The sequence below is a fragment of the Hemiscyllium ocellatum genome, chromosome 35 (assembly GCF_020745735.1).
Source record: "Hemiscyllium ocellatum isolate sHemOce1 chromosome 35, sHemOce1.pat.X.cur, whole genome shotgun sequence".
Classification (NCBI taxonomy): Eukaryota; Metazoa; Chordata; class Chondrichthyes; order Orectolobiformes; family Hemiscylliidae; genus Hemiscyllium; species Hemiscyllium ocellatum.
The window spans coordinates 24,677,693-24,697,065 of NC_083435.1; the positions used below are offsets into that span (position 1 = coordinate 24,677,693).

A 19,373-nucleotide genomic window follows, 5' to 3' on the forward strand; every position below is an offset into this window, starting at 1 on the left:
CGGAACCTTCAGCTGCCGAGTGTTTGGGCTTACGTTCCCCAGTCATAAGGCCCGAGTTTACTGCGATGCAGCAAGTTAGCTCCTCTCAGTCGAAATGACCATGCCATAAGGCGAGGCTGGGAAAACAATGTACATGAGAAGCTTGGGGTTGGAATGGGTGGGGGGAGTGGGGGGGGGGGAATAAGGGTGAAAGATCTTGCCTGAAAGTGTGGCCGGGGGCAGGAACCCTTCGTGTGATTTACAAATCACGTAGACAGGTCCCCATTCGGATGATAGAGCACAACCCCTTATCCACCAAGCCAGACACAAGGGGCCAAATGGCCTCCTTCAGGGACAATAATCTGCAACACCCGCTCTGGAGCTGGGTCAGGGGTGGGGGAAGTGGTGAGAGTGCATTCCAACTTGCCGCTGTAGGGACGTCAGGCCCAGATTCTGAAGTCTTTGGTTACAGCCTCTGTAATGTGAGAACAGCAAAACACATTGCCAAATCCGTTTATTGTTTGAAGATTAACGAGAGAGACGCAATCTTGCCCTGACTTGTACCAACCCTTTTGCACATTCGTTGCACCGTCAACTCCTTCCCAACCACAACAACCGCTTCCCTTTCTCTACAAAGGCTGTGGATATCTTCCAAGTCAGAAATGTTACTCAACACCTTCAGGGCTTGAGCTTCTGGCTGAGAGGTAAGGGCACTACCACTGGCACCAAAGTGGGCCCCTCCCTCGGTTGGAGAAGTTAGCATCGCTGTTGTAGAAGGCAGAGTATAAATAACGCTGCCCATTTAGCCCAGCCCACTCAAGCCTGTGAACGTTACAAAACACAGAACTCCATGTGTCGCTCCCCTCAGTTATTGAGAAACATGAAGCAGACCTTGCTGGTGAAGCAGCCTGGGAGCACAGCGCTGACCAGGCAGAGGAGCAGTGAGCAGGAGGACCTTCCCTTCGACGACACTCCAGAGGTCAAATGCACCCCAGCCAAACGGCGGGCTGTTAAAATCCTCTACCCAGCCCAGGTGAGAGCCCGTTCAGAGTAAAACCCTGGATAACGGACAGAGATCCATAAGGGTCAGGGTGGGGTGTGGTCACCTCTCCTTGAAGGGGGAGGTGAAAGCTGCAGTCCTTCCATTTGGTCAAGAAATATCACTAACAGCAGCAATCGGAAATAACAAGTTCCATTGGGAAGCCTTTTAACGGTCCGGTTCTCGGAAGGGGGTACTGGGTGGCATGGTGGCTCAGTGGTTAGCACTGCTGCCCCACAGCGCCAGGGACCCAGGTTCGATTCCAGCCTCGAGCGACTGTCTGTGCGGAGTTTGCACATGCTCCCCATGTCCGGTTTCCTCCCACAGTTCAAAGATGTCCAGGTCAGGTGAATTGACCCACGCTACTTTACCCAAAGTGTTAGGTGCATTAGTCGGAGGGAAATGGGATTGGGTGGGTTCCTCTTCCGCCGGTCGGTGTGGACTGGTTGGGTCGAAGGACCTGTTTCCACACTGTAGGGAATCTCATCTTTTAAAAAAAAAATTTCCTAACCCAGGGCAAAAGTAAAATCGCATCCCAGTCTGGGCTGACATACTGGAAACAAAAAAAAAGTAGGAATTGCCTTTCATTATGTGGAGGCGCGGTGTTGGATTGGAGTGGACCAAGTTAAAAATCACACAACCCCACATTATAGACCAACAGGTTTACTTGGAACTGGAGCTGGTGTTTCTACATAAGCCCGTTGGGCTATAACCTGGCGTTGTCTGATTTTTAACTTTGCCTTTCATTGCAAGTTTCCGAGATTGGCTGGTTCTACCCTTTGTTCCTGACCATTGCAAACCTGCAGAGATGAAAGGGGAGAAGACCATTTGTTGTGGTTACCTGCTGCCTGGGATGATAAGACTTAGGCACTGGATTATGTTCCTAGTGCAGCACTGAATAAGGGCTTAACCGAAAACCCCGGGATTGCCCTCGCAGGCGGGGGGCGGTGGATGCCAAGGTCACTTGACGGAAGAGAACGGGATCACTCTGAAACGGGGTTCTGGGTCAATAGCAGTTTGCCTGGCTATGTTGCTGAACAAAGAGACCTTGGAGTGCAGGTTCATAGCTCCTTGAAAGTGGAGTCACATGTAGATAGAATAGTGAAGAAGACGCTTGGTATGCTTTCCTTTATTGGTCAGAGTATTGAGTACAGGGGCTGGGAGGTCATGTTGCTGCTGTACAGGACAGTGGTTAGGCCACTGTTGGAATACTGCGTTCAAGTCCTTCCTATTGAAAAGATGTTGTGAAACTTGAAAGGGTTCAGAAAAGATTTACAAGGGTATTGCCAGAGTTGGAGGATTTGAGCTATAGGGAGAGGCTGAACAGGCTGGGGCTGTTTTCCCTGGAGCGTCAGAGGCGGAGGGGTGACCTTATAGAGGTTTATAAAATCATGAGGGGCATGGATGGGATAAAGAGACAAAGTCTTTTCCCTGGGGTGGGGGAATCCAGAACTAGAGGGCATAGGTTTAGGGTGAGAGAAGAAAGATGTAAAAGGGATCTAATGGGCAACGTTTTCACCCAGAGGGTGGTGCGTGTATGGAATGTGCTGCCAGAGGGTGTGGTGGAGGCTGGTACAATTACAATACTTAAAATGCATCTGGATGGGTATATGAATAGGAAGGGTTTAGAGGGATATGGACCAGGTGCTGGCAAATGGGACAAGATTTGGTTGGGATATCTGGTCGGCATGGACCGAAGGGTCTGTTTCATTGCTATACATCCGTATGAATGTATTAACCCATCGTTGGTCGTGAGACCTGGCTGTGCACAAAGCAGCCGGGCCGTGGGTCTCCCCACTCGCGTCTGCCTCAAGAAGCGCCTCCCCAGTGGTGAAGCTTGCGAGGCACACCAGAGGCGCTACTCGAATGCAAGGTCTTTCCCTCCCTTGTTTCCGTCACTCACCTTCGCTGTTCCCCTTTTTTCTCTCTGTTCTCCCCTCCCCTCTCCCCCACATCCAGGTCAGGAAGTACCTGCCCCCCGAGAAGAAGGACTGGGCTAAGAGGACGCTCCTGCTCCTGCTGTGTGTGGTCACCGCCCAAGTGTACACGGCCGTGGAGGCCCAAGAGGGAACGGTCGACGCAATCGCCGTGGCGATGGGAGGCCCAGGCCACTCGCCCCTGTCAGATGCCAGCGGGGAGCGGGCACTGGTGCTCCCGTCCTTGTCCGTAGATGTCTTCCCCCCCACCAATGGCAGTGCCCCGCTGCTGCCCCTGATGATGCCCGAAGGTGTCGGTCCGGCAGTGACCGCCGTGTGCCACGGAATGGGCTCCAGCTCCGTTGCCTGCAGAATGTGAACCCCCCCTTTTCCTCTGGGAAGGACACTTTCCGAACGGTGTCGCCTTAACCCCCTGCCCCGCGACCTCCAGTTCAAATGCTCCATCCCAGTTGAGGCAAGATGAAGGGGCGCGGTGATTTGAACTTCTCCCCACGGTGCTTCTGACTGGATAAGATGGACAACACGGCCAGGGGTCACCTGAGTGGGAGCCCAGTCAGACTTACTTGTGTTGGTCCAATTTTCCATTGGTGCCCTTATCCACTTGAACCGCTGTGTGCTACCAGTCAGGAGGTCTTGATGGGCGCTTAATAAAACAATGACATTGCCTCAGCACCTGTGGGGAAATCAAATGTAATTTGAAAGACAGGGAGAGTTAGTGGGGACCCTGTTTGTAACGACGGATGTTGTATTAATTTGTGTGTCATTATCAGTCATGACTTAGTATGTTCTGTGAACAGCCATCAATAGATCACAATTAGATTAGATTACTTACAGTGTGGAAACAGGCCCTTCGGCCCCAACAAGTCCACACCGACCTGCCGAAGTGCAACCCACCCATACCCCAACATTTGCTCCTGACCCAACACTACGGGCAATTTAGCATGGCCAATTCACCTGACCTGCACATCTTTGGACTGCGGAAGGAAACCGGAGCACCCGGAGGAAACCCACGCAGACACGGGGAGAATGTGCAAACTCCACACAGTCAGTCGCCTGAGTCGGGAATTGAACCTGGGTCTCTGGCGCTGTGAGGCTGCAGTGCTAACCACTGTGCCACCATGCTGCCCACAATTGTGGTGAACTCATTCACATTTTCTTGTCAAATGGCCATTGGTACATGATTCAATTTAAGGCGAAGGATTTGACAGTGTTATCTTGATCCCTGAAGTCACTGCAAACCTCTTTCAACCCCTTGGATAATAGTGCAGCATCATGCACTCCCTCTCCCTTCACTGTTCCCATACAATGTTGACATCACTGGCTTCTCTTGTGACTCATTCTGACAAGAACCAGATTGCCATTAAACTCTTGACATGCCGTGGACTCCTCTTCTGACAATTCAATCATTTTTAAACCTGGCATTTCCTGCTGTTTGCTATTAGATTTGAAACTGAATACCGCGCAAGACTGGGATATAAATCGTAACATATCAAATTCAATTGTGTGCTCAACATTCAGGTGAATTACAGGATGGGACCTCGCAGATGGAATCAGGTGCTTTACCTATAGAATAGTGGATGCCTAGGAGGAGTGAGATGTAGGCTGGAATCTAATCGGGTGATTCAAACAGATTAAATGTATGACAACTGAAGAATGCGTGCATTTGCTCAGTGGAATGCGTGCTTCTGTCATGCTCTGCTCTCTTCATGTTATTAAAATGACACGGCTCTTCATTGAGGTTTACCTCGATCATTGGCTGCTACAATTCTTGAAAGAAAAATTGTTTTTCTAAGCGTTTCCACTCAAGACGCTTCGTGCTGATGTGCAGACTGCACTGAAAACTCTCCTCACACATTGTCTGCTGTTAAACATTGCATCCCATAAGCCAAATTTTAAAAGAACGTTCATGAGATATGGGCATTGCTGCCTAGGCCCAGCATTTATTGCCCATCCCGAATTACCCAGAGGGCAGTTGAGAGTCAACCACATCGCTGTGGGTCAGGGGTTATGGGTAAGGATGGCAGTTTCCCTCCCTGAAGCATAATAGTGTACCAGATGGGTTTTTTTGTTTTCTTGACAACTGATTCATAGACAATAGACTCCTAATTCCAGATTTTGTATTGAATTCAAATACCCACCATCAGCCATGGTAAAATTCGAACACAGGTTCCCAGAACATTCCTGGGTCTCTGGATCAACAGTCTAGCCATAACACCACTAAGCCATGGCCTTCCCCTGGCATCCTTTAGATAATTCCAGCATCTGAATTCAGCATCTCCATCAAAATGTCATCCATTATTTCTTGGGCAAATGACTATGTAACAAGTTCCATTAAAAGCCTTCTTTGTAAAAAAAAGATATTGTGTTTGTACATGATTAACATAAAAGAGATTGACAAATTGATGCCATCCCTCCACCCTTCAGGCACTCTGCCTGTATTCCTGATGAAGGGGCTTTTGCGTCGATTTTCCTGCTCGTTGGACGCTGCCCGAATTGGCACCATTCTACTCCAAATTGATGCCAAGACAAACATGATCAGGTTATAATAGATACCTGAAAGGGAATTACCAAAATGGAATCTCATTTGTTCAGGTGGTTTACATGGAGTCATACAGCAGGGAAACAGACCCAATCAGTCCATGCCAAACAAAATCCCAGACTAAACTGCTTGATCCTGGCCCATTTCCCTCTAAATCTTTCCTATTCATGTCCTTATCCAAATGCCTTTTAAATGTTGCAACTGCACCCACATCCACCACTTCCCCTGGAAGTTCATTCCGCACATGAACCACTCTCTGTGCAAAAACATTTCTCCCTCATGTCTTCTGTCATCTGGACATTATGCCTCCTAGTCTGAAATCCCCCACCTTGGGGGAGAAGACACCTGCCGTTCACTTTATCTGTCCCCCTGCATGATTTTATAAACCTCTATAATGCCACCCCTCAGCCTCTTACTCTCCACTGAAAAAGGTCCCAGTCTGTCCGACCTTTCCTTCTAACTCAAACCGGCAACGCCCTGGGGAATCTCTTCTAAACCCCCTCCATCTTCATAATATCCTTCCTTTAACAGGGCACCAGAACAGAATAGTGGGTGACACGGTGGCACAATGGTTAGCACTGCTGTCTCACAGCGCCAGAGACCCGGGTTCAATTCCCGACTCAGTTGACTGACTGTGTGGAGTTTGCACGTTCTCCCTGTGTCTGCGTGGGTTTCCTCCGGGTGCTCCGGTTTCCTCCCACCGTCCAAAGATGTGCGGGTCAGGTGAATTGGCCGTGCTAAAATTGCCCGTAGTGTTAGGTAAGGGGTACATGTAGGGGTATGGGTGGGTTGCGCTTTGGCGGGTTGGTGTGGACTTGTTGGGCCGAAGGGCCTGTTTCCACACTGTAAGTAATCTAATCTAATCTAAAAAACATAAAATACGGGAAATGTAAAGTTGCCCTCGCCTTACAAGACCAGAGGTTTTCTCTTTCATTGTGGAGAGAGAGAGAGAGGACTGATGGCAGTTTAACCTGGGGATCACCACATCTCAGGTAAGTGGGGAGGTTGAGAAGGACAGTCCTTTATGGTAACCTCAGCCAGTGCAGGAATCGAACCCATGCCGATGATGTCACTCTGCACTGCGAACCAGCCATCCTGCACGTTGTAGTTACTGTATGATCATTTCTGGGTGATGAGTCAAGTGTATATGTTGTATATGTCCCCATTGCAGGGAGTGTGAGCTCAGCGCAGCAGACATAATGCAGGATAGTCACCATAAAGCTATGTCTGCCTTTACTCAAAAATGCCCACCTCTTGTCTTCCTTTCCTAGATGCATTTACTCACAGGTTTAACATTGCTTAACCAGTATATCCTGAATCTTCCCTGGAAGCACTGTGAATCAGCCTGGGCTTTCTGAAACATGCACCTCTCTCACCTTCTGTTAGGTAGGAAAATGGGCAGACAATGGGTGGTTTTAATTCCGGCTAATTACCTGTGCTCATAATATTTCTGAGAATTCTTTCTTTGACAATGGAGAAACACAAGTAACCCTGAAGAGTAAGCTGCGTGTTTGAACAAGGGACTATGTCAAGCCCGGTTGTCTGGACTAGTTGGATATGATTAGGGAAGTGTTGCAGACGGGGGACTGATCCAGATTTTAGAATTGCATAAGCAGTTGTCCGTGTGCAACGTGCTGAGAAGATAATGAAGCTGGTGACAATGGTGTCCAACTGGCCTGCAAGTATGGGTAAGAAAACAGGATGTCGACACAAATATTTTGGATTGCAAGGTTAGAAACATAGCAACGATGTGCAGGAGTAGGCCATCCGGCCCTTCGAGCCTGCACCGCCATTCAATACAGGGGCTGATCGTGCAATCTCAGTATCCCATTCCTGCTCTCTCCCCCTGCCCCTTGATCCACATCCAGCTCCCTCTTGAATATACCTAACGAACTGGCCCCAGCAGCTTCCTGTGGGAGAGAGTTCCACAGGTTCACAACTCACCGAGTGAGGAAGTTCTTCCTCATCTCAGTCCTGAACGGCTTCCCCCTTATTCTTAGACTGTGACCTCTCGTTCCGCACTTCCCCAACATCGGGAACGTTCTTCCTGCTTCTAGCCTGTCGGGGATTCGATATGCTTCCATGAGATCCCCCCTCATTCTTCTAAAGTCCAGTGAGTACAAGCCCAGTCTATCTTCCTGCGTCAGCACCCCCATCTCAGGAATCAGTCTGGTGAAATTTCGCTGGACTCCCTCAATAGCAAGAATGCCCTTCCTCAGAATAGCAGACCAAAGCTGCACACAAGGTACGGGCCTCACCAAGGCCCTGGAGTAAGGATATGGAATGCTTTGCCTGCAACTGTAGCAGATTTAAGTCGTCATTGGACAAGCATACATGGAATAGTGTAGGTTAGATGGGCTTCAGATTGGTATGACAGGTCGGCGCAACATCAAGGGCCAAAGGGCCTGCACTGCGCTGTTATGTGGTTAATATATGTATTATATAATACATATATTACTGCAGCAAGACATCCTTACTTCTCTACTCAAACCCTCTTACTATGAAGGCCAGCAAGCCTGAGTTAACCAGGAGGGCGAGCAGCACAGACGGCCTGTATTGCTGCCGGATCATCCCATGTTGTAGTTAGCAAAGAAGGTCATGTGACATAAATCGGGGTAACCTTGACCCAGATTCTGTGTTCTAGGGTGGCCCTAACATTGCATCTTCACCACCCAAACAACTAGATTAGATTCCCGACAGTGTGGAAACAGGCCCTTCAGCCCAACAAGTCCACGCTGACCCTCAAAAGGGCAACCCACCCAGACCCATTCCCCTACATTTACACCTGACTAATGCACCTAACACTGTGGGGCAATTTAGGACAGCCAATTCACCCGACCCGCACATCTTTGGATTGTGGGAGGAAACCAGAGCACCCGGAGGAGAATTTGTAAACTCCACACACACAGTTGTCCGAGGTGGGAATTGAACATGCGTCCCAGGCGCTGTGAGGCAGCAGTGCTAACCACTGAGCCACTGTGCCGCCCCATGTACCCAGATGACCAGTCACTTACACAAATGAGACGGAGGCTCATAAAACAGGCCGTAAATTTTTTTTAAAATGTAGACATCACTATCACCAGCCAGCGGGGCCAATTTTAAGTGAATTATAAATAAATGTCGCGAGGAGAGCTGATTTTGCACATTAGACACAATGGGAACGGGCAGCATTAACACGGGCTCTTTCCCCAGGCACTATCCAGGTTGAGTACAGTGCCAATGACAGTCAAGAAGAAGGACACCATTGAGGACAAAGCTGGTGACAGCAGTGCATTCCATCCTCGAGATACAATGCAACAACACATCACCCCTCCACCAACAGCATCGTCCAAACCCGAGACCTTGAACAAATGGAATGATAAGAACATCAGACAGCTGGAAATTTCATCAATTCCGGGATTCTCCACCAAGCATTACGCCATTCTCATCAGAAACTGTATCTCTGCTCCTTTACTGTTGATGGGTAAGCATTCTGGAACTCAATTCCAAACAGCACAGTGTGCAGCGACACTTAAAACAGCACAGTGTGCAGCGACCCACCAAACAGCACAGTGTGCAGCGACCCATAAAACAGCACAGTGTGCAGTGACCCATAAAACAGCACAGTGTGCAGCGACCCATAAAACAGCACAGTGTGCAGCGACCCATAAAACAGCACAGTGTGCAGTGACCCATAAAACAGCACAGTGTGCAGCGACCCATAAAACAGCACAGTGTGCAGCGACCCATAAAACAGCACAGTGTGCAGCAACCCATAAAACAGCAGTGTGCAGCAACCCATAAAATAGCACAGTATGCAGCGACCCATAAAACAGCACAGTGTGCAGTGACCCATAAAACAGCACAGTGTGCAGCAACCCATAAAACAGCACAGTGTGCAGCAACCCATAAAACAGCACAGTGTGCAGCAACCCATAAAACAGCACAGTGTGCAGCAACCCATAAAACAGCACAGTGTACAGCAACCCATAAAACAGCAGTGTGCAGCAACCCATAAAACAGAACGGTGTGCAGCAACCCATAAAACAGCACAGTGTGCAGCAACCCATAAAACAGCACAGTGTGCAGCGACCCATAAAACAGCAGTGTGCAGCAACCCATAAAACAGAACGGTGTGCAGCAACCCATAAAACAGCACAGTGTGCAGCGACCCTTAAAACAGCACAGTGTGCAGCGACCCATAAAACAGAACGGTGTGCAGCAACCCATAAAACAGCACAGTGTGTACTGACCCATAAAACAGCACAGTGTACAGCGACCCATAAAACAGCACAGTGTGCAGCAACCCATGAAACAGAACGGTGTGCAGCAACCCATAAAACAGCACAGTGTGCAGCAACCCATAAAACAGCACAGTGTGCAGCGAACCTTAAAACAGCACAGTGTGCAGCAACCCATAAAACAGCACAGTGTGCAGCAACCCTTAAAACAGCACAGTGTGCAGCAACCCATAAAACAGCACAGTGTGCAGCAACCCATAAAACAGCACAGTGTGCAGCAACCCATAAAACAGCACAGTGTGCAGCGACCCATAAAACAGCACAGTGTGCAGCAACCCATAAAACAGCACAGTGTGCAGCGACCCATAAAACAGAACGGTGTGCAGCAACCCATAAAACAGCACAGTGTGTACTGACCCATAAAACAGCACAGTGTACAGCGACCCATAAAACAGCACAGTGTGCAGCAACCCATGAAACAGAACGGTGTGCAGCAACCCATAAAACAGCACAGTGTGCAGCGAACCTTAAAACAGCACAGTGTGCAGCGACCCATAAAACAGCACAGTGTGCAGCAACCCATAAAACAGCACAGTGTGCAGCGACCCATAAAACAGCACAGTGTGCAGCAACCCTTAAAACAGCACAGTGTGCAGCAACCCATAAAACAGCACAGTGTGTACTGACCCATAAAACAGCGCAGTGTGCAGCGACCCTTAAAACAGCACAGTGTGCAGCGACCCATAAAACAGCACAGTGTGCAGCGACCCTTAAAACAGCACAGTGTGCAGCGACCCATAAAACAGCAGTGTGCAGCAAACCCATAAAACAGCACAGTGTGCAGCGTCCCATAAAACAGCACAGTGTGCAGCGACCCTTAAAACAGCACAGTGTGCAGCGACCCATAAAACAGCACAGTGTGCAGCAACCCTTAAAACAGCACAGTGTGTACTGACCCATAAAACAGCACAGTGTGCAGCGACCCATAAAACTGCACAGTGTGCAGCGAACCTTAAAACAGCACAGTGTGCAGCAACCCATAAAACAGCACAGTGTGCAGCGACCCATAAAACAGCACAGTGTGCAGCGACCCATGAAACAGCACAGTGTGCAGCGACCCTTAAAACAGCACAGAGTGCAGCGACCCATAAAACAGAACGGTGTGCAGCAACCCATAAAACAGCACAGTGTGCAGCGAACCTTAAAACAGCACAGTGTGCAGCAACCCATAAAACAGCAGTGTGCAGCGACCCTTAAAACATCACAGTGTGTACTGACCCATAAAACAGCACAGTGTGCAGCGACCCATAAAACAGCACAGTGTGCAGCAACCCATAAAACAGCACAGTGTGCAGCGACCCTTAAAACAGCACAGTGTGTACTGACCCATAAAACAGCACAGTGAGCAGCGACCCATAAAACAGCAGTGTGCACTGACCCATAAAACAGCACAGAGTGCAGCAACCCATAAAACAGTACAGTGTGCAGCGACCCATAAAACAGCACAGTGTGCACTGACCCATAAAACAGCACAGAGTGCAGCAACCCATAAAACAGTACAGGGTGCAGCGACCCATAAAACAGCACAGTGTGCAGCGACCCATGAAACAGCACAGAGTGCAGCAACCCATAAAACAGTACAGGGTGCAGCGACCCATAAAACAGCACAGTGTGCAGCGACCCATGAAACAGCACAGAGTGCAGCGACCCATAAAACAGCACAGTGTGCAGCGACCCATAAAACAGCACAGGGTGCAGCGACCCATAAAACAGCACAGTGTGCAGCAACCCATAAAACAGCACAGTGTGCAGCGACCCTTAAAACAGCACAGTGTGCACTGACCCATAAAACAGCACAGTGTGCAGCAACCCATAAAACAGCACAGAGTGCAGCGACCCATAAAACAGCACAGTGTGCAGTGACCCATAAAACAGCACAGTGTGCAGCGACCCATAAAACAGCACAGTGTGCACTGACCCTTAAAACAGCACAGTGTGCACTGACCCATAAAACTGCACAGTGTGCAGCGACCCTTAAAACAGCACAGTGTGCACTGACCCTTAAAACAGCACAGTGTGCACTGACCCATAAAACAGCACAGTGTGCAGCGACCCATAAAACAGCACAGTGTGCAGCAACCCATAAAACTGCACAGTGTGCAGCGACCCTTAAAACAGCACAGTGTGCAGCGACCCATAAAACAGCACAGTGTGCACTGACCCATAAAACAGCGCAGTGTACAGCGACCCTTAAAACAGCACAGTGTGCAGCGTCCCATAAAACAGCACAGTGTGCAGCGACCCTTAAAACAGCACAGTGTGCAGCGACCCATAAAACAGCACAGTGTGCACTGACCCATAAAACAGCACAGAGTGCAGCAACCCATAAAACAGCAGTGTGCAGCGACCCATAAAACAGCACAGTGTGCAGCGACCCATAAAACAGCACAGTGTGCAGCGACCCATAAAACAGCACAGTGTGCAGCAACCCATAAAACAGCACAGTGTGCAGCAACCCATAAAACAGCACAGTGTGCAGCAACCCATAAAACAGCACAGTGTGCACTGACCCATAAAACAGCACAGAGTGCAGCAACCCATAAAACAGCACAGTGTGCAGCGACCCATAAAACAGCACAGTGTGCAGCAACCCATAAAACAGCACAGTGTGCAGCAACCCTTAAAACAGCACAGTGTGCAGCGACCCATAAAACAGAACGGTGTGCAGCAACCAATAAAACAGCACAGTGTGCAGCGACCCTTAAAACAGCACAGTGTGCAGCGACCCATAAAACAGAACGGTGTGCAGCAACCAATAAAACAGCACAGTGTGCAGCGAACCATAAATCAGCACAGTGTGCAGCGACCCTTAAAACAGCACAGTGTGTACTGACCCATAAAACAGCACAGTGTGCACTGACCCATAAAACAGCACAGTGTGCAGTGACCCATAAAACAGCACAGAGTGCAGCGACCCATAAAACAGCACAGTGTACAGCGACCCTTAAAACAGCACAGTGTGCAGCGACCCATAAAACAGCACAGTGTGCACTGACCCATAAAACAGCACAGAGTGCAGCAACCCATAAAACAGCACAGTGTGCAGTGACCCATAAAACAGCACAGAGTGCAGCAACCCATAAAACAGCACAGTGTGCAGCGACCCATAAAACAGCACAGTGTGCACTGACCCATAAAACAGCACAGAGTGCAGCAACCCATAAAACAGTACAGTGTGCAGCGACCCATAAAACAGCACAGAGTGCAGCGACCCATAAAACAGCACAGTGTGCAGCAACCCATATAACAGCACAGTGTGCAGCGACCCATAAAACAGCACAGTGTGCAGCAACCCATAAAACAGCACAGTGTGCAGCGACCCATAAAACAGAACGGTGTGCAGCAACCCATAAAACAGCACAGTGTGTACTGACCCATAAAACAGCACAGTGTACAGCGACCCATAAAACAGCACAGTGTGCAGCAACCCATGAAACAGAACGGTGTGCAGCAACCCATAAAACAGCACAGTGTGCAGCGAACCTTAAAACAGCACAGTGTGCAGCGACCCATAAAACAGCACAGTGTGCAGCAACCCATAAAACAGCACAGTGTGCAGCGACCCATAAAACAGCACAGTGTGCAGCAACCCTTAAAACAGCACAGTGTGCAGCAACCCATAAAACAGCACAGTGTGTACTGACCCATAAAACAGCGCAGTGTGCAGCGACCCTTAAAACAGCACAGTGTGCAGCGACCCATAAAACAGCACAGTGTGCAGCGACCCTTAAAACAGCACAGTGTGCAGCGACCCATAAAACAGCAGTGTGCAGCAAACCCATAAAACAGCACAGTGTGCAGCGTCCCATAAAACAGCACAGTGTGCAGCGACCCTTAAAACAGCACAGTGTGCAGCAACCCATAAAACAGCACAGTGTGCAGCGACCCATAAAACAGCACAGTGTGCAGCAACCCTTAAAACAGCACAGTGTGTACTGACCCATAAAACAGCACAGTGTGCAGCGACCCATAAAACTGCACAGTGTGCAGCGAACCTTAAAACAGCACAGTGTGCAGCAACCCATAAAACAGCACAGTGTGCAGCGACCCATAAAACAGCACAGTGTGCAGCGACCCATAAAACAGCACAGTGTGCAGCGACCCTTAAAACAGCACAGAGTGCAGCGACCCATAAAACAGAACGGTGTGCAGCAACCCATAAAACAGCACAGTGTGCAGCGAACCTTAAAACAGCACAGTGTGCAGCAACCCATAAAACAGCAGTGTGCAGCGACCCTTAAAACAGCACAGTGTGTACTGACCCATAAAACAGCACAGTGTGCAGCGACCCATAAAACAGCACAGTGTGCAGCAACCCATAAAACAGTACAGGGTGCAGCGACCCATAAAACAGCACAGTGTGCAGCGACCCATGAAACAGCACAGAGTGCAGCAACCCATAAAACAGTACAGGGTGCAGCGACCCATAAAACAGCACAGTGTGTACTGACCCATAAAACAGCACAGTGTACAGCGACCCATAAAACAGCACAGTGTGCAGCAACCCATGAAACAGAACGGTGTGCAGCAACCCATAAAACAGCACAGTGTGCAGCGAACCTTAAAACAGCACAGTGTGCAGCGACCCATAAAACAGCACAGTGTGCAGCAACCCATAAAACAGCACAGTGTGCAGCGACCCATAAAACAGCACAGTGTGCAGCAACCCTTAAAACAGCACAGTGTGCAGCAACCCATAAAACAGCACAGTGTGTACTGACCCATAAAACAGCGCAGTGTGCAGCGACCCTTAAAACAGCACAGTGTGCAGCGACCCATAAAACAGCACAGTGTGCAGCGACCCTTAAAACAGCACAGTGTGCAGCGACCCATAAAACAGCAGTGTGCAGCAAACCCATAAAACAGCACAGTGTGCAGCGTCCCATAAAACAGCACAGTGTGCAGCGACCCTTAAAACAGCACAGTGTGCAGCGACCCATAAAACAGCACAGTGTGCAGCAACCCTTAAAACAGCACAGTGTGTACTGACCCATAAAACAGCACAGTGTGCAGCGACCCATAAAACTGCACAGTGTGCAGCGAACCTTAAAACAGCACAGTGTGCAGCAACCCATAAAACAGCACAGTGTGCAGCGACCCATAAAACAGCACAGTGTGCAGCGACCCATGAAACAGCACAGTGTGCAGCGACCCTTAAAACAGCACAGAGTGCAGCGACCCATAAAACAGAACGGTGTGCAGCAACCCATAAAACAGCACAGTGTGCAGCGAACCTTAAAACAGCACAGTGTGCAGCAACCCATAAAACAGCAGTGTGCAGCGACCCTTAAAACATCACAGTGTGTACTGACCCATAAAACAGCACAGTGTGCAGCGACCCATAAAACAGCACAGTGTGCAGCAACCCATAAAACAGCACAGTGTGCAGCGACCCTTAAAACAGCACAGTGTGTACTGACCCATAAAACAGCACAGTGAGCAGCGACCCATAAAACAGCAGTGTGCACTGACCCATAAAACAGCACAGAGTGCAGCAACCCATAAAACAGTACAGTGTGCAGCGACCCATAAAACAGCACAGTGTGCACTGACCCATAAAACAGCACAGAGTGCAGCAACCCATAAAACAGTACAGGGTGCAGCGACCCATAAAACAGCACAGTGTGCAGCGACCCATGAAACAGCACAGAGTGCAGCAACCCATAAAACAGTACAGGGTGCAGCGACCCATAAAACAGCACAGTGTGCAGCGACCCATGAAACAGCACAGAGTGCAGCGACCCATAAAACAGCACAGTGTGCAGCGACCCATAAAACAGCACAGGGTGCAGCGACCCATAAAACAGCACAGTGTGCAGCGACCCTTAAAACAGCACAGTGTGCACTGACCCATAAAACAGCACAGTGTGCAGCAACCCATAAAACAGCACAGAGTGCAGCGACCCATAAAACAGCACAGTGTGCAGTGACCCATAAAACAGCACAGTGTGCAGCGACCCATAAAACAGCACAGTGTGCACTGACCCTTAAAACAGCACAGTGTGCACTGACCCATAAAACTGCACAGTGTGCAGCGACCCTTAAAACAGCACAGTGTGCACTGACCCTTAAAACAGCACAGTGTGCACTGACCCATAAAACAGCACAGTGTGCAGCGACCCATAAAACAGCACAGTGTGCAGCAACCCATAAAACTGCACAGTGTGCAGCGACCCTTAAAACAGCACAGTGTGCAGCGACCCATAAAACAGCACAGTGTGCACTGACCCATAAAACAGCGCAGTGTACAGCGACCCTTAAAACAGCACAGTGTGCAGCGTCCCATAAAACAGCACAGTGTGCAGCGACCCTTAAAACAGCACAGTGTGCAGCGACCCATAAAACAGCACAGTGTGCACTGACCCATAAAACAGCACAGAGTGCAGCAACCCATAAAACAGCAGTGTGCAGCGACCCATAAAACAGCACAGTGTGCAGCGACCCATAAAACAGCACAGTGTGCAGCGACCCATAAAACAGCACAGTGTGCAGCAACCCATAAAACAGCACAGTGTGCAGCAACCCATAAAACAGCACAGTGTGCAGCAACCCATAAAACAGCACAGTGTGCACTGACCCATAAAACAGCACAGAGTGCAGCAACCCATAAAACAGCACAGTGTGCAGCGACCCATAAAACAGCACAGTGTGCAGCAACCCATAAAACAGCACAGTGTGCAGCAACCCTTAAAACAGCACAGTGTGCAGCGACCCATAAAACAGAACGGTGTGCAGCAACCAATAAAACAGCACAGTGTGCAGCGACCCTTAAAACAGCACAGTGTGCAGCGACCCATAAAACAGAACGGTGTGCAGCAACCAATAAAACAGCACAGTGTGCAGCGAACCATAAATCAGCACAGTGTGCAGCGACCCTTAAAACAGCACAGTGTGTACTGACCCATAAAACAGCACAGTGTGCACTGACCCATAAAACAGCACAGTGTGCAGTGACCCATAAAACAGCACAGAGTGCAGCGACCCATAAAACAGCACAGTGTACAGCGACCCTTAAAACAGCACAGTGTGCAGCGACCCATAAAACAGCACAGTGTGCACTGACCCATAAAACAGCACAGAGTGCAGCAACCCATAAAACAGCACAGTGTGCAGTGACCCATAAAACAGCACAGAGTGCAGCAACCCATAAAACAGCACAGTGTGCAGCGACCCATAAAACAGCACAGTGTGCACTGACCCATAAAACAGCACAGAGTGCAGCAACCCATAAAACAGTACAGTGTGCAGCGACCCATAAAACAGCACAGAGTGCAGCGACCCATAAAACAGCACAGTGTGCAGCAACCCATATAACAGCACAGTGTGCAGCGACCCATAAAACAGCACAGTGTGCAGCAACCCATAAAACAGCACAGTGTGCAGCGACCCATAAAACAGAACGGTGTGCAGCAACCCATAAAACAGCACAGTGTGTACTGACCCATAAAACAGCACAGTGTACAGCGACCCATAAAACAGCACAGTGTGCAGCAACCCATGAAACAGAACGGTGTGCAGCAACCCATAAAACAGCACAGTGTGCAGCGAACCTTAAAACAGCACAGTGTGCAGCGACCCATAAAACAGCACAGTGTGCAGCAACCCATAAAACAGCACAGTGTGCAGCGACCCATAAAACAGCACAGTGTGCAGCAACCCTTAAAACAGCACAGTGTGCAGCAACCCATAAAACAGCACAGTGTGTACTGACCCATAAAACAGCGCAGTGTGCAGCGACCCTTAAAACAGCACAGTGTGCAGCGACCCATAAAACAGCACAGTGTGCAGCGACCCTTAAAACAGCACAGTGTGCAGCGACCCATAAAACAGCAGTGTGCAGCAAACCCATAAAACAGCACAGTGTGCAGCGTCCCATAAAACAGCACAGTGTGCAGCGACCCTTAAAACAGCACAGTGTGCAGCAACCCATAAAACAGCACAGTGTGCAGCGACCCATAAAACAGCACAGTGTGCAGCAACCCTTAAAACAGCACAGTGTGTACTGACCCATAAAACAGCACAGTGTGCAGCGACCCATAAAACTGCACAGTGTGCAGCGAACCTTAAAACAGCACAGTGTGCAGCAACCCATAAAACAGCACAGTGTGCAGCGACCCATAAAACAGCACAGTGTGCAGCGACCCATAAAACAGCACAGTGTGCAGCGACCCTTAAAACAGCACAGAGTGCAGCGACCCATAAAACAGAACGGTGTGCAGCAACCCATAAAACAGCACAGTGTGCAGCGAACCTTAAAACAGCACAGTGTGCAGCAACCCATAAAACAGCAGTGTGCAGCGACCCTTAAAACAGCACAGTGTGTACTGACCCATAAAACAGCACAGTGTGCAGCGACCCATAAAACAGCACAGTGTGCAGCAACCCATAAAACAGCACAGTGTGCAGCGACCCTTAAAACAGCACAGTGTGTACTGACCCATAAAACAGCACAGTGTGCAGCGACCCATAAAACAGCACAGTGTGCAGCGACCCTTAAAACAGCACAGTGAGCAGCGACCCATAAAACAGCAGTGTGCACTGACCCATAAAACAGCACAGAGTGCAGCAACCCATAAAACAGTACAGTGTGCAGCGACCCATAAAACAGCACAGTGTGCACTGACCCATAAAACAGCACACAGTGCAGCAACCCATAAAACAGTACAGGGTGCAGCGACCCATAAAACAGCACAGTGTGCAGCGACCCATGAAACAGCACAGAGTGCAGCAACCCATAAAACAGTACAGGGTGCAGCGACCCATAAAACAGCACAGTGTGCAGCGACCCATGAAACAGCACAGAGTGCAGCGACCCATAAAACAGCACAGTGTGCAGCGACCCATAAAACAGCACAGGGTGCAGCGACCCATAAAACAGCACAGTGTGCAGCAACCCATAAAACAGCACAGTGTGCAGCGACCCTTAAAACAGCACAGTGTGCACTGACCCATAAAACAGCACAGTGTGCAGCAACCCATAAAACAGCACAGAGTGCAGCGACCCATAAAACAGCACAGGGTGCAGCGACCCATAAAACAGCACAGTGTGCAGCGACCCATAAAACAGCACAGTGTGCACTGACCCTTAAAACAGCACAGTGTGCACTGACCCATAAAACTGCACAGTGTGCAGCGACCCTTAAAACAGCACAGTGTGCACTGACCCTTAAAACAGCACAGTGTGCACTGACCCATAAAACAGCACAGTGTGCAGCGACCCATAAAACAGCACAGTGTGCAGCAACCCATAAAACTGCACAGTGTGCAGCGACCCATAAAACAGCACAGTGTGCACTGACCCATAAAACAGCGCAGTGTACAGCGACCCTTAAAACAGCACAGTGTGCAGCGTCCCATAAAACAGCACAGTGTGCAGCGACCCTTAAAACAGCACAGTGTGCAGCGACCCATAAAACAGCACAGTGTGCACTGACCCATAAAACAGCACAGAGTGCAGCAACCCATAAAACAGCAGTGTGCAGCGACCCATAAAACAGCACAGTGTGCAGCGACCCATAAAACAGCACAGTGTGCAGCGACCCATAAAACAGCACAGTGTGCAGCAACCCATAAAACAGCACAGTGTGCAGCAACCCATA

At 49.4% G+C, this 19,373-nt stretch overlaps 1 protein-coding gene and 1 long non-coding RNA gene across 2 annotated transcripts in view; one reads left to right on the forward strand and one right to left on the reverse strand.

Annotated features, from left to right (window-relative positions):
* Positions 1 to 859: 859 nt before the first annotated feature.
* Positions 860 to 3,313, forward strand: LOC132832573 (radiation-inducible immediate-early gene IEX-1-like). Its single transcript, XM_060850665.1, has 2 exons — positions 860 to 1,012; positions 2,978 to 3,313. Exons 1-2 carry the CDS (start codon positions 860 to 862, stop codon positions 3,311 to 3,313), a joined length of 489 nt encoding a protein of 162 aa, XP_060706648.1.
* A 218-nt stretch (positions 3,314 to 3,531) lies between these two features.
* Positions 3,532 to 19,373, reverse strand: part of LOC132832844 (uncharacterized) — a 46,146-nt gene continuing 30,304 nt past the window's right edge. Inside the window, exon 3 of the long non-coding RNA XR_009646994.1 lies at positions 3,532 to 3,628. This is a non-coding gene — a long non-coding RNA (uncharacterized LOC132832844). The remainder of the gene's footprint in view (positions 3,629 to 19,373) is intronic.

Bases quoted from the DNA above. Each gene is read 5' to 3' on its own strand.
- LOC132832573 (XM_060850665.1), top strand. From the start codon at position 860: ATGAAGCAGACCTTGCTGGTGAAGCAGCCTGGGAGCACAGCGCTGACC. The intron at 1,013-2,977 runs GTGAGAGCCCGT...CCCCACATCCAG, and splicing joins AAATCCTCTACCCAGCCCAG to GTCAGGAAGTACCTGCCCCC.